This window comes from Carlito syrichta, unplaced genomic scaffold (assembly GCF_000164805.1).
Source record: "Carlito syrichta isolate Samal-C Ts95f unplaced genomic scaffold, Tarsius_syrichta-2.0.1 Scaffold73643, whole genome shotgun sequence".
NCBI lineage: Eukaryota > Metazoa > Chordata > Mammalia > Primates > Tarsiidae > Carlito > Carlito syrichta.
The window spans coordinates 147,806-163,207 of record NW_007017739.1 but is presented as its reverse complement, the minus strand read 5'-3'; the positions used below and the strand labels follow the sequence as shown (position 1 = coordinate 163,207).

General features: G+C 46.0%; 1 protein-coding gene across 1 annotated transcript in view; it reads left to right on the top strand.

Annotated features, from left to right (window-relative positions):
- The window catches only part of ZFHX3 (zinc finger homeobox 3), a 165,335-nt gene that overhangs the window by 50,496 nt on the left and 99,437 nt on the right, over window positions 1–15,402 (top strand). Inside the window, exon 4 of the mRNA XM_008053230.2 lies at window positions 14,734–14,965. Within this exon, the coding sequence (XP_008051421.1) occupies window positions 14,734–14,965 (232 nt within the window). The remainder of the gene's footprint in view (window positions 1–14,733; window positions 14,966–15,402) is intronic.

The window sequence follows — 15,402 nt, the reverse complement described above, 5'->3', positions numbered from 1 at the left end:
CTTCTCTCATGACTTCTTCCTCTCCCATCATTATTTCTTGGGCCTGCTAGGACAGTGAACTTACTGAATAGAAGGAAAGGATGTTTTGGTCAGTGTAGACTGGCCAATGGAAAACCTCTGGGTGTTTCACCATTTAAAAATAAGTTAAGACTGGACACAGTGGCTCTAGCCTGTAATCCCAGCATTTTGAGGGACTGAGGTGAATGGATTGCCTGAGTCCACGGGTTTGAGACCAGCCCGGGCAACTTGGCAAGACCTCGTCTCTACAATAAATAAAAAATTAGCCGGGCATGGTAGCATGCGCCTATAGTTCTGGCTACTTGGAGGGCTGAGGTGGCAGGATCGCTGGAGCCCAGCAGGTCAAGGCTGAGGTGGTCATGAGCATGCTACTGCACTCTAGCCTGGGCGACAAAGTAAGATTCCACCTAAAATAAATAAATAAAATAAAATATGTAAAAAATAAAATAAATTTTGAAAGTTAAAATTTTCACACCCTGGCCTTGGAATCTCACTGCATTGGAAGCTTGAGAGCTGAACCTTGAGGTAGCCTCTTTGGACCAGGTTGCTAGGACACTCCCTGGGGAGGGATCTGTTGTCAAGGGAGCGGGTCAGCCCATCAGAAGGCTGGGAGCCTGAGGTTTGGGCATAAACTGGATGGGAAAAAGGGACCATCTAAACCTTCAGCTTCTGAACCCATGTGGAGAATGGTCTCTTCCTCAGAGATCCTGGAATTTGAAAGAAGATGAAGGTGAGAGACTTAACCAGACAGTCATTCTCTAGGGAGTTGTAAGCATCAATAATCCGGACAACAGCAGTTCTCAGCAATGGTTAGTCAGAAAGGAGGACAGGAAGTTCGGGAAGAAAATAAAATCGTGCACATGTAATGTGTGTATGTAAAAAAGCTTGTACAATATCCTCCTCATTCGAACTCATCAGTGCTGGAGACAGTCACATGGTGTATCCTTATGTCCAGGAATGTCTGCATGGCTACCTCTTCCAGGTATCTGAGCACTTGCACACCATTGTTGGCTTGGGTAGATATTATATGTTTAGAACTAAAATATGTATTCAGTTATTTTTATCTGTGATGGTGTGTGTGGTGGACAATGCCAACGATGTTCGGAGTTCTGACAGCTTGAGTACCTGCCTTAGAGGCGTGTGTAGAACCTGCTCTCTCCCTGTCTTCTGTGATTGTCCTGATATTCTAGATGTTTATTAGTATATCCAAGCCTTGTGTTGATTTTTCAGTTTAATAGTGATATCAAACCTATTTAATAACATAACCTATGTGTATAGAAGAAATGGTGGTACAGAATGACAAGGACCAGCTAAGGCGTCCTCTGGCTGAGGGACGTTTTGGCTGTCCTAGGGGAGGGAGGGGGAAGCTCCTTTGTGATCCACATAATAGCAGAATTAAGGCACTAAGTACGTCCATTTGTGGTAAGTATCTCTTGTCATTAAATCTTATTTTCACAAGCAGTAAATATTAGCAAACATTTATTCTCTTTAGTCTTCAACCTCCCATCAAAGTCATGGAGGGATGGGGGAGCCCTGTGCAGAAGTCAGGTGATACATATGCACAAGAGAATGATTTGTGGTAGGTGTTGGTAGGGGTCACCAGTGCCGTGGGATCCTCATAGGTGAGGGGCCAAGTTTTAGCTCAGGTGTGACAGGGAGAGGCGTCCAGGCAGAGGTGACATTTTGGTGCGGGTCAGAGTTTGGGAGGGCTTCCCAGCAGGAAAAGGCACTGAGATCAGAAAGATCAGAGTTGAAGGTTAAGGTAGAAACAGTATAATTGCATGTGGAGTGTGGAATGGAGCAGAGAACTAGAATCTGAGATGGGGGAAGTGAATTTGGACTAGATTAGATAGGTCTTGAACAGCAAGCTAAAGACCCAGGAGTAATAATGGAGCATGGGAGAATTTTTCTCATTGGTTCAGGCTTTTAGCCAATCATTTTTAAGTACCTACTATATCCACAGCTGTGCTGAGAACTTGAGAACTGAGGATGGGAAGATACGACTTGTTCCCGGCTTGTGAGGTGCTGATTGTGGTGTCACAAGGGTGGTTTGCAACATGTGTGAGGAGTACAGCATCAAAGCTGCTTCCAGTGGACCGCAGGGTCCTGTGGAGGACGAGGCTGAGCCTGGGAGTTGGAGAAGGCTTGGGGATGGAGTGGCTTGCGAGCTGGGCCTTTGCTTATTGCAGGGATCTGATCTTTCTAGCTGGATGTTTATTTTCTTTTAGTTTGTGAATCCCTCAGGCCTTTAAAAAGACCCAGTTTTTCTCATTTTACTTCAGTCACAATATGAGACTGTTAACTTTTGAAATTCAGTAGTGTGACCCACTCCATGATCTTTTCTAACTAATAAAATGGAGTTTTCACACAGGCCCCTATGTTCTTTTGGTTTCATTATTCCCAGAGGTCTTGCATTCTGGAGCAGAGGGGTGGTGGACTCAAATAAATAGCCCCTCCTCTGAGTCAAACCTGAGCACTAAAGATTTCTGGTCCAGAAAGGACCAGTTGGCCAACTCTAACATTCTAGAGGGTCATTCCTACTAGAAGCCTACCTTGTCTAACCCATCCTCTAAAACAGTGGTCACCAAACAGGCTGACATCAGAATCACTTGGAGGACTTGTAAAAACCCAGATTTCAGATTTCTGGCCCCACCCCTAGAGTTTCTGTAGATCTGAACAGGGCCTGGGAATTTGCTTCCTTAACACTTTTGGAGAATGCTGATGCTGTTGGTCCAAGGACCACATTTTGAGAACCCCAGCACTAAGCTAAGCACCCACTGGGAGAATAAACTGCGGGATTCTCCGAGGGACCTTCCTTTCACATGACCCTTCCTTAGGGACTTCCACAGGGGCTACCACTCTCGACCTATCACAGCAGGAGCAAACGCGGAAGCACATGTTGACCTCCAAGGGAAGGAAGATGGTTCTCCTTTGGGAGAATTCACACTCCTGCAGTGCCTGGGCTACCTGCACAGCACTGAGCTGTATGCAGTGAGTATTCAAGACTCTTGACTTCTGGCTGGGCTTGGTGGCTTGTGCCTGTACTCCTAGCATTTTGGGAGGCCAAGGCTGGAGGATTGCTTGAGCCCATGAGTTTGAGACCTGCCTGGGCAAGATAGTGAGACTTTGTCTCTATAAAAAATAAAAAAAAAATCAGCAGGGCATGGTGGCGTGTGCTTGTAGTTCCAGCTACTGGGAAGACTGAGGTGGAAGGATCACCTGAGCCCAGGAGGTTGAGGCTGCAGTGAGCCATGATCAGGCCAGTGCTCTCCAGCCTGGGCAACAGAGGAAGACCTCAACTCAAGACAAAACAAAGCAAATCGCAAGCCTCTTGACTTCCTACCTCCTTTGTCTGGAGGAGTAACAGTTTTCAAGATCAAGAGGTGGCTGTTTGTTCTTGTCCATCTTCAGTCCCCAGCCAGCCTGTGTGTCTGTTAGACTTCATGGTTCAGCCTTGTCCTCCTCCTCTCCTGCTGCCTGGTGCCGGGGCCCTTCCGTTAAAAGCTCCCCAACGCCTTAGTGATGTAGAAATGGTGTTGAGGAAATGAGGGTGCTCATATCAAGGAACAGCTTAAGGGAAACGAGCAGACATCCAGAGACCCTCCAGCCCAGGGGATGCTCATGGTCCTTGAGCTCATGCCCATTGGAATGATTAATTGATGTCCTCCACTCTGCCGGACAATTAAGGAAAGCAGAAGAAGGAGGGAAAAGTCTTCAGTTAGACCTAATTTGGCACCATATTGTTTTCTGTTAATCTATTTTGTTTTCTGTCTGTCCGTCCCACGGGATGGGTGCCTTGCTGCTTGCTGAAGCATGCATAACTAATGTCCTCATTAGGGGCTGATCTGTTTATCAGGGCCATGCAAGGAAGCCAGCCTGCCAAACCTAGGCGCAAGCTGGGGGCTGGTGCCTCCCTCTGGGCCTTAGCCCCACCTCATTAAGCTGGTCCGGGCTATTGATTGGGAGCCTGTGTTTGGAAGAGTCTTACTTACTCCATGCATTATCTTGACAGATTGATCAGACCTGATTGAGAACCTCTTAAAGGAACGAACAGCTGTAATGGGAAAGTTGGACTCTGTCATCCGTTAGGATGATTCTGGGAGCAAGAAGAACAGGGCTGACATCTTGGAGCAATTGTATTTACAATTAACATGGTTGAAAACGATTGCCTCTATTGATCCCCCCTTCCTGCAATTACAGCCCCATTGTTTACATTCCAGCACTTCAGTTATAAAAAGGAAATTCAATAATTATTGCATTATTTAAAGTTAAAGTGCCACAGAGTTTGCTGGCTGCGCTTGCTGGTTGATTTAACGTTCAGTAAAATCCATGCTGAGCTCTCCATCTTGAGGCCGAACAGTATCGGCTTTTAATGAGACTTAAAAAGGGGAGGGGGGAAGAGAGCAAAACCCAGTGCACAGGGTGTTTGTCTGGGTTATTTATGGGGGAGCCCAAAAGCAGAGCAGAGAAACTCACCTTGTCATCATTTGCAAAACCATGTTCCTCTTGCCACGTGGCAGTCTACTCTGCAGACGGCCATTCCCGGCCTCGAGGCAGACTCAACTCTGCTTCCTCAAAGAAGCACCTTTCTCTCATCACGGTGTCAGCACCTTGTTCTCCTCCCCCAAGTGTCACTATTTCTTTCAACCATCAGCAAAACCCATGGAATGTGAGGAGAACAGGTGAAATACCCAACAGTCAGAGCGATTGATGCCAAAGGCATTTATTTAGAGGAAATGTTTTTCTGCCCTGCCCCGTCACTTTCCCATTTAAGGGAAAACTAAAGTAAAATTTTAAAAACCAAGCACCTCTCATGAGGAAGGAGTCAGCCTTCAGGTGTGCTGTGTCTGTATCCCCTGCCTGTGTCACGTCGGCCGCCCTGTAGTCTCTCATAATGAAAATGACGAGGGTATTTGTCAGCAAATTGTAGGAGCTCGAGAGAAGCCTCTGGGTTTGAGCACCAAATGCAGGCTCTCAGCAGCAGCAACCAGCTAGTTCAAGAGCGTGGGAGGAATTTTTAAAGACCATTTTATTTGTCTCGTATTTGGTTGAATTTCTTCCATGGTCTGGATTCCAGCAAGACATCTGGACAGGTGCACTCAGCAGGATGCAGAGCAAGGGAGGAAAAAATGATGCCTCATGCTTTGCCATCAAGAGTCACACTGCCGGTGACAGCCCTGGGAAATGTTAGAGTGCAGGTGTGAAAGGGGAGAAGAAGATGAATAGAGCCAATTCTGACTTTTATGAAGTATCTGGAGCAGGCCAGTAGTGGGCAGCTGCTTCTGGGTGACTTTTGCATTAAGGAGGTGAATTCCTGCATGCAGGCATTGTGTGATTTATCTAGTAGGGCTTGCTAGAATCTGAAATACTCTTTGGGAAAAGGCAAGGGCAGAGATCTTAGATCTTGGAAGTTTTTCTCCCTGCAACAGAACATTCCCCATATATTCTGACTTGGGTCTCTTCACTGTGCCGTCTGGTCCAGAGCAGCGGTTCTCAGGGTGTGGTCCCAGGCTGGTGGTGACAGCATCACCTGGGAGATTGTTAGACATGCAAATTCCTGGACCCCACTCTGACCTGAAGAATAAGAAATCCCTGGGATGGGCCCAGCAGTCCATGGCATAACATGCCCCCTGGGTGCTTTCTGATGCACACTTAAGTTAGAGAACCACTGAGCTAGAACACCAGTTGCATCGTTAACCACTAAGGCCCCTCAGGCGTACCTGCCCATCAGAAGTGACGAAGCAAGATTTGCACTTGTGGTGGAAAGGCCATGACTGTGTCAAATATTTGGGTAGTTCTTCACATCTTCCATAGGATTTTCATATGTTTTCTCACGTGGTTTTAAAAGTTGCCCGCAAGGAAGACAGAGCAAGTATAAATAAATATCTCCATTTTACAGATGCGGTAATGTCCCTCTTTTGACCACCTGGCAGGTATTTTTTCTGTCGTGTTACTGTCATGGAGTTGGAGATACAAATAATCTAATTCTTTGGAGTGTATTTGGGGAATTAGGGAAGTATCTACCAGCCATTTCAGTGGAGTTCTCCTCCCTTCCCTGGGCCTCTCCTGAGACGTTGGCAGGCATGAGAAAGGACATGGTCCTTGATTTTTATGTTGGCGCCCTGATGTTCAAAGAGATCCAGTAAACAGATTTGATTTTGTGGTAAGGCCATGTGCTTGGGGTTGGATCCTGGCACTGCCTATGACTTGGGCAGGTTACTTAAAATAAAAATGAAACACCTCTTATAAGGAAGAAGTCAGCTCTGGGTGAACTGGATAACCCCTGTCTGTGTTGTAATTCCTACATACCAGTTTCTTTTCTATCAACCATTGATTCCTTTTTGGGGTCTGGAGAGGGTTGGGTAGTAGGGAGGGAAATGTTCATTTCCATCTCTAATCCTGAAGGTTAACTCTTGAAACATAAGGATAGTATGAATAATAATAACTTTGTTTTATGAAGCCTAACAGCATCAGGCATATGGTGTTAGGCATTTTATATGACTTACCTCATTGAACCCTCCAGGCTGTGCTAGGAGGAGGTTCTGTTATTGCCCCAATGTTGCACATAGGGAAACTGAGGCCCACAGTGTGTGTGATTTGCCCAGAGTAGCACAGCTAGTGAGATTCAGAGCAAGAATTTTCCATCTGGCAGTCTTAACCCAGAGTGCCCCTTAAGCCACCATTATTGACAACTGTTTGACACGGAGTCGAATGAGCACAAGTTAGAGTAGCCGGTATATGGTGACTTTTACTTTTTATGGGGACTTACATTTGAGAGAGCTTGAAAGTCATGTGAGGGGATGCTGAGGAGGAAGTGCATCTTATGAATGAAGAAAATTACTGTTCCTACTATACTCTCCCAGTGAAGGGGTGATTTCTGGATCCTGAGAGCTCTAGCTGGTTTCTGGAGAATAGTCAATTTGAGGATAGCCTTGTGGGACCTAATTTGTTGTTTTATCTGCCACATACTTGCCTTGGCTCCTGAGCTCTGTACACACCTATATGACTGTGTGGAAACGAGCCTTCATTTTGCTTGTGACATCATGCTCTGATAGACCTCTTCCTCAGGGAGGACCCCTACATGTCTGATAAATTTCCTCACCACATTTAAATAGTGACTCCCCACTTCTTTCTGGAGTTTTCCTAACAGAGAGAAGTGAACTCTGTTACGTGAAGACATTGGCATACCACAAGGGTCTATATTTGTATTTTACCAGAAAATATCCAAAGCCAAGGAAGATGCAACCTATAGATGGTTATAGATTTAGACTGTTACTTTCCTTCTAGAATTTACTGTACTTCTCAGGGCCACATTGAGACTTTTGAATCCGGAAATGTCATTCATGTAAGGAAAAGATACAGGAATGGGAAGTCTCCACTCCGGCCTTGGAGCTGGGATGCTGCGAGCAAGGAATCATTGCTTGTTCCAGGGCATAAGAAATCTGGCCTAGAAACCAGAAAATAGGTCAGAGCAACCCAAATGGATTGATCTAAGGGAACATTTATACTTCCTTTCACTTTTTTCTTATAAATCATGGTTGGGACTTATATCTTATGGTGTCTGCGGGGATCCTACAGTGAAATAGGACCAAATTAGCATGTGTCAAGGACGAGGGCAAGCGCGGATGAAAAGCCAACATTAAACAGAATATACATATATATTTAGGTTGACCTTCCAGGAGGCTTCTTAAAGATGTGACATTACATTTGGAACTGTAACACAATCTCACTGATTAAAAAATTAACCGCCCCCGCTCCTGGTTGCCTTACACCTGACAGGATTTTTTTTTTTTTTTTAAGGCGTTCAAGGTGAATACCCGGGTCTGAGGAGACTCGTGGTCCAGAATGACCCTGCGGTCAGTCCAGTGTAGTTTGACAGCTTTGGACTTGGAATCAAGTCCCAGGTTCCAGTCCTGTTCATTCCGTGCTCTATGAGACCAGGGGGCGGCACACAACTTCTCTAAGCTTTGTGTTTCTCCAGGGATAGGAGCCAAGTGCAACCCACCTCCGGGACCGTGATGAGAAAATTAAAACGTTTATGTAGGTGCTTTGTCAGTAGTAAACGTTAGACGTGCATACAGTGGCGAATGATCGCGCGCACATCTTCTTATGATGTTGGGGAATTAGCAAACTGATTCAGAGTCCTCATCTTCTTCCCAGTCCTTCTCAAGGGATTTGTAAGTGAGATGTTCTCGTCCTCTCCCCAAGGGCTAAGGCCCTTGGTATGCGGTGGTTAGCAATCTTTCCCTCCAGAGGAATGAGGCTCAGTGGCCTCTCCTATCATGGGACCTTCAATTTTATGAACTGGGTTGTAGATAGGTCCTCCTGCCTGCCTTTGCCTAGGTGCCCTTCAGAGCCCTGACAAGTATCTCAGGGGCCTTCCGGTGTATCTTTCCATCGGCTTTCTCCTCTGCTGGGTGGGGTGTCTGGTATCCCCTGGGGCAGCCCCTTTGCTCAGAAGGACTGCTTTTGGAATAGAGCTGCACTGTGTGCATGACAAAGTATGGTGAGGTGGGTGTGTTTATAGTAATGGGTTCCCCAGGAAGCTTCGCTTGTGAATTGCATGTGTTTGTGTATGTGTGTGTTAGAATGTACTTTGTCCTTTTCTGCTTTAGAGGGGAGACGTTGACAAAACCTGATCAATATTTTGCATCCCATGCATGAAGAACCAGATGTTAGAAGTTGCCTATTGTCGGAGAGGAGGGGGCCCCTCCAGATTTATAGAAATCAATGTTCTCTGACAGAAGTTGGTTGGTTTTCCTGGGAAACAAGTAACAGGAACACATTTTTTTGATTTTCACAATGAATTATTTTCTAACAAGAGACTTCTTTTCGTCTCTCTGACTTTCAGTGTTTGGCCAGGGTGAACGAGCACAACATATTAATGGGGTAGAATCCCACAAAGTAGCGCAGCCTGGCCTCTGTTCTTCCCTTTCTTTTTAAATTATTAATTTGCTTTTTGCACTTGGTCGTACATGCCAGGCTCTTGATCGGAGGTGCCTCTTACTGCAGTGAGGATTTTTCTTTTCTGAGATCTTCTCCCTGAATCAGACCTAGAAGAGAAGCCACAGAGACATTTCCATGTCTGGAGTACTGGAGTGTCATCTTCCAGCTAAACCGAGATGAAATGAGCATTTAAAAACATGAATAGCCATAACAAGATCAGAAGGAGGCACAGAAAAAGGTCTCCTTGGCCAGTGTGAGTGAGCCCACCCTATCTTCCTTTCCAGCGATAGGTGCTGGCCCTCTGACAAGTGCCTGTCAGATTCCTAATTCCTTATAGTCTATTACCTGCTGCACAGTGGGGAATCGGAGTGTTGGGCTCTCTTTCTGCTCCCATTTATGAGCCAAACCAGATACTTACATCCTTCTTGTAGGTCATTCTATTTCTCTGAGATTTTAGAAAGTAAATGCTCTTGCCAAGCATAGACATTTCTTTCCATGAAGACCACCCTACTTCTGCAGTTCTATAGCCCCGTCTTTTTGCAAGTGGTTTTAAAACTAGCCAGTGAGGTTGGGGGAGGGTGATCAAGGAAGGGTAGTTGGATTCAAGGTTACAGGGAGAGGTGACTGGGTCACGCGAGTTGCCACGCTTCTGTATTTAGCAAGGTTGATCTTTCTTTCTTGATTGACTGGTTAGTCTTGCTTTCTCATTCACAGTTTGTGGGAAGATACTGATTTTTCTTTAGTGTGCTGGGAGGTCCCTGTGATTTTCAGTGTTCCAGGTGGTAATATTCTCAAAATGGTGTTCAAGCCTAAGGAACACCTGACTCATATGCCCTCTGTGCGTCTTCTGAGTTGCTGCTGTTACTGCCCACATCAGTGGCAGGGTGAAGCCTCTAGGGTTGGGCATATTCTGTGCGTGTGTGTATGTGTGTGTGTGTGTGTGTGTGTGTAGATGTCTTATGTGTTGTAGACATTTAGAAGCAAATTGACAAAACCTTGCCAAACAAGCTCAGCAGCCAGTTTTCTCTGGGTCCCGGAGTGGCATGCCTCACAGTACACTAACCACAGTTGAAGTCGTGGTTTTGTTTTCTTTTTTAAACTGCACTCAGACCTGCCAAAGGAGAGCAGTTAGGGATTGTGAACACGGAGTAAAGTGGAAAAAGTGAAACAAAACCAGGGTCTCCCTCCTCCCCATGGGAGTGCTCCATGGTAGAGGCAGAGAAGGTTGGGGAATTCAGGATTTGTGTGGGAGAAAGATTTCCTGCCTGGCGAGGAAAGTGAGAACTCTGAAAGGCGGCAGCTCCTTTATTGAGTGTACCACTGGGATTTGTGCCTTGGTGGATTCTTCATATATTACAGTGAATTTAATTAAATACATTGTGATCCCAATTGAGGGTATTCTAATTAGCTGGGTCAGGAACAAATTATTCTCCCTCCTTCTCCAAATGAAAACATCCACTCTTCTCTGCAGGGAAAGCATGTTCTGGGCTGACTGACTTGCCCCCGTGGAGTCCTTGAGTGCCTTCTTTTTTTTTTGAGTTGGAATCTCACTCTGTCACCCAGACTGGAGTGCAGTGGCCGCTCCCGGCCACCGCAGCCTCAACCTGTTGGACTCCGGCAATCCTTCCGCCTCAGTCTTCCAGGTAGCCGGAATTACAGGCATGCGCTACTACGCCCGGCTGATTTTTTGATTTATTGTAGAGATGAGGTCTCGCTGCCCAGGCGGGTCTCGAACCCGTGGGCTCAGGCCATCCACTCACCTCAGCCTCCCAAAGGCGCGGGATTACAGGCTGAGCCACCGGGCTGGCTCCTTGAGTGCCTTCTTAACCCCACCCCCTTCCACTGCTCCTCGTCAGGCAGGTTCCAAGGGTGGAATTCTGGGGATGAGGCCAGTGCTACTTGGGAAGGAGAGAGGGTCTGGCCAACAGGGTCAGTGGGTCGACCCATTCAAGTCCTGGAAAATAACTGGATAGTGTGGTAAAGGGCATAGTGGTTCCTGTTTACTCTGGGTTGGACAGCTTGAGAAGTAACAAGGAACTTAGAAAGTTTGAAGAGAACGGGATTTGTCACAGGCAGGTAAACATCAGTAGACCCAGGTTATTAGTAGAAGTTTTGATTGGGATATTGTCTTTATAAGCATGTGTTTCTTAGCAACTGAAATCGTTGATTCTGGGTTTTTGTTTTTGTTTTTTTCTGTTTTGGAGATTTAGCTTGGAGTTACAAAGTAAGCTTGGAGGTTTGAATTAAACTTTTGTGGAAATCTATAAGAGAGGACCCCAAACGTTCCCTGTACCAGGACAGGGAGGGAGATAAATGAGCCTATGGAGGAGATGGTGTTTCGTATAGTGTATACGTCAGGATAATCAGAGTATCATCGGGGTATGCCTGATAACCCAAGGAAATGTTGAGGGAAAAAAGTTAGATTTACTCCTACAAATATAATTGCAAAACAAGTTTTGGCTCAGGTTGGGTGGAGGGTAAATCCTAAGAATAGGGGAAATCAATGGATGAAACCTCCTATAATTGCGAATACTGCTCCTATTGATAGGATATAGTGAAAATGTGCTACTACATAGTAAGTGTCATGGAGAACAATATCAAGGGAAGAATTGGAAGGGGTCATGGCTTTATGTTTTTCTTGTTTCCTTTTATTCTGTTCTCCATGATTTGTAGTGTATGCCCATTTCCTTTCCAAAATGGCTGTCAAAATGGCAGACAGAAGAATTTGCGACAACATAAGAGAGTGCAACTAACCAACATCAGCTAGAGTGCAGAGTGATTGGGGATATCTTCATCATATCAAGTTATTTTTTAAGTGAGAATTCCTAGTATGATGGCTATTTCAGTTCACAGTTTACACAAACCTACCTGTCACCCAAGAGCCTATGGATTTGAGGACAGAAGACACTTGGCATCCCAGTTTTCTTCCAACTCTTTTTGGCCATGTTATCTATCTCTTTTAGCTCAGAGATTGAAAGCACCAGCCATTTGGAAGAGAAGCCTCACATCCATATTAAAATTGTATGTTTAAAATTCAGTGCCGTATTGCAAGGAAATCCTGTTTCATGGCAGGGTAGCGGGGTTTTGGAAGTAAGGCTTTAGTGATTCTTGCTCTGATTTCATAGTTAATTCTACCTCCAGAATCCCTTGCTGGGACTTACTGCTTTGGATTTCATGGTATTTTCTGTTATCTTTTATTCACTCAGTTTTAGTTGAAGCTTTAATAAGTATAATTCTTTTGGTCTTATTGACCCAGGACAGCCATTCCTGGCTTTTGTACAGGTCTCCTGCTCCTCAATCCCAGGCCAAACCCCTGCTCTCAGGAATATCCCAGTCCAGCATTTGGTTTCTGAGGAGACACTGGAGAGAATGAACATGGGCGAGTTAGTTCATCCAGTCCCTTCACATCTGCTCTCCTTCTCCTTCAGAAAGCGTTGCCTTTGTGTATTCTATCCCTGGAAGTCCTGTGGAAGGAGCCTTATCATGGAGAAGGCAGATTGAAGATAAATCATTCAAAAATAGCAACTCAGCCGGGCACGTGGCTCATGCCTGTAATTTCAGCACTTTGGGAGACTGAGGCGAGAGGATTCCTTGAGTCCAGGAGTTCAAGACCAGCCTGGTCAATATGACAAGACCTCGTCCCTACCAAAAAAGAAAAAATAAAAAAAGGAAAAAATAAGCTCATATTTATTTTGAGGATAGTAGCTTTTTGTCATCAGTTGTAATTTCCTTAACAGTTAACATTGAGATTGCTGGTTTTTCCACCACTTTCTGGTTGTAAATTTGTTCTAGGCAGTTATTCCTTGTACGGATTTTATTTTGTTCCAAGGCTCTGCATTTGAGTTTGCTCACCCATTTTGGAAGACAGAAGGGATTGTTCTTTCTTGGTGTCTGTGAAGCCCTTCACATTCTTACCTGCAAGTTGGCAAGATTTTCTGTGGAATACTTTAGCCAATTTACCTGATTGAGGGCCACAAACCCCCCTCCAGTGAGTTTTTCATGACACTTAGTTGATGTATTTATATTTCATCTTCCAACAAAGTACAGCTTTGCTTCTGGATCTTTCACACTTGTTCAGTGGACATAGTGCATGTCATGTCAGCATGTGAGCCCCAGGGCAGTGTCCTCAAATGGGAAGCGCTCATAGGGCCACTCTGGTATTTTCAGTATTGCTTGGAGTGCAGGACATTCTAATGACTCTAGCTTCTCAGTGTCTTGCATTCTAAGCTATACAAGAAAGAACTATCCAAGCAGGGTCAGAAAACATTATCAAGGCATGGCAATCAGACAGAACCAATGTGGTCAGAAAGGAGTGAGAAACACGAGCAGTTCCATGACGTGTGTTGAGTGTTCGGTGTGGCCTCTTGGGCCAGTCATGGGTGGAGGTTGAGGTGGTTAGTGAGGGGAAAGAGAGAAGGACAAGTAATTCCACGAGCATGTAAAACACTTTATAATGAGTTTCCTCCTTGAAAAGGATGCTGGGTACATGGTGTGGGGAGACAAGCCTCTGGTTCTGATCCTTTCCCACTAACTGGCTGGGTCCCTTGGGTCAGTCACTTAAGCTTTTTGAGATTGTTTCTCTTGCTTCATGTGCACCCAGTAGAAAAAGTCCCTCTTCTTCTAAAATCAGTCATCTGAAATGAAGGTGATGACCTTCCCATACCAGGAGCAGGTCTATTCCCTAACTTTTAGTGCAGAAGGGTCTATGGCTTCTTCTCAGGAGACCCCCCTAAATTGTAGGTTTTGTTCTTGGATAACCTATATGTCTTCTCCCAGACACAAAAGTTCGGGGTCTGCTAACCATTTGCATAACTTCTGTCTTTCACCCCAAACTTGAATCCTATGTGTGCCTGCTTTCATGCTCAGGGATGAATACTGTGTCTACTAAACACAGCAGAGAACGTAATTTTGACCTTCTGATATACCAAATGACCAATGATATTGACCAGTGATTAAGTCAGGTGATCTTAAGGTATTAATAGGGAATTAGTCTGGGGAAATTTATTTTTCTGTCAGTTTTTAATCTGGAGAAAACCGAATTTTGGAGTCTCCTGATAGACCAAATAACTTTAAAAACTTGAGCTGTCTTTCTCGTGGATAAGCCAGAAGCAGCTTTGGCTCTGTGTTCCCAATCAAAGGTGCTATACAGGTAGGATGACCACAGGCTGTCACCTAAAGCAAGGGTTGACTGACTTTTTCTGAAAAGGGTGAGACAGTAAAAAGTTAGGCTTTGTGAACTCTAACGTCTCTGTCATGACTGTTCAACTCCAACATTTCAAAAGTGGCCACTGACATTGTGTAAGTCAGTGGACATGGCTGTACTCCAATAAAACTTTATTTATACAGATAGGCAGTGGGTCACATTTGGCCTGTGGGCCATCAGTTGCCAACCTCTGATTTAACTAAAGCAGGATACTCTGAAGAGTGAAAGGGGAGACCTTTAACAATTGTGCCAGGACCACCAATATTACACAGGGAGGGCCCATTTGCCCAGCAGCATTAGCAGCACTCGAAAAAGCCACATGGGAAGGGACGTTTGGGGGAGACAGGAATGAACTTGCTGCTTGTCTCAGAGAACTGCTCGAGAAAGGGACAATGAGGGGAACCCCTCTAAGGAATCTCATGCCAAACTTAAGCTGTCTGGTTTGGCTGTGAAGTTAAATCCCCTGGTTGGAACATCTCTGACTGCAACCAGGATGGGGTGGGCCGATGGCAGTGGTGAGCTACAAGTAGCTCACTCAAGGCGTGTCCTCACCTTTGTCCCTGCAGCACCTGCAGCAGCACGAGAGCGGCGTGGAGGGCGAGAGCTGCTACTACCACTGCGTCCTGTGCAACTACTCCACCAAGGCCAAGCTGAACCTCATCCAGCACGTGCGCTCCATGAAGCACCAGCGGAGCGAGAGCCTGCGCAAGCTGCAGCGCCTGCAGAAGGGCCTTCCAGAGGAGGACGAGGACTTGGGGCAGATCTTCACCATCCGCAGGTGCCCTTCCACGGACCCAGGTGAGCCGTCCCGCACGCGCCGGAGGCCCAGGGTGGGCCTGGGCACTGACCTCTCTGAGGCCTCCTGGGGTCTTCTGTCTGAGGAAGATGTTACTGGTGTAGCCGGTCCTCGTGTCTATTACTGACCTCACAGGTGACTGTTGTGTTCTGGAAGGAGCATGCCGGATGGTTGCTTTTTATTCTTTTTGCCCTTGCATCCTTCCCTCTCCCCACTTTCCTCCCTCTCCCTCTCTCTCCCCTCCTCCCTCCATCCCTCTGTCCCTTCCTCCATTTCTTCCTTTCTCTCTTCCTCCCTCCCTCCCTTCACTCTTTCCCTCCTCCCTCCCTCCCCCCACCTTCCCTGCCCTTCCTACCCTCTGCTCCCTTTCCTCCCTCCCTTCACCCTTTCCCCCTCCCTCCCCCTCCCACCTTCTCTCTATTCCCTTTCCTCTTTCCTT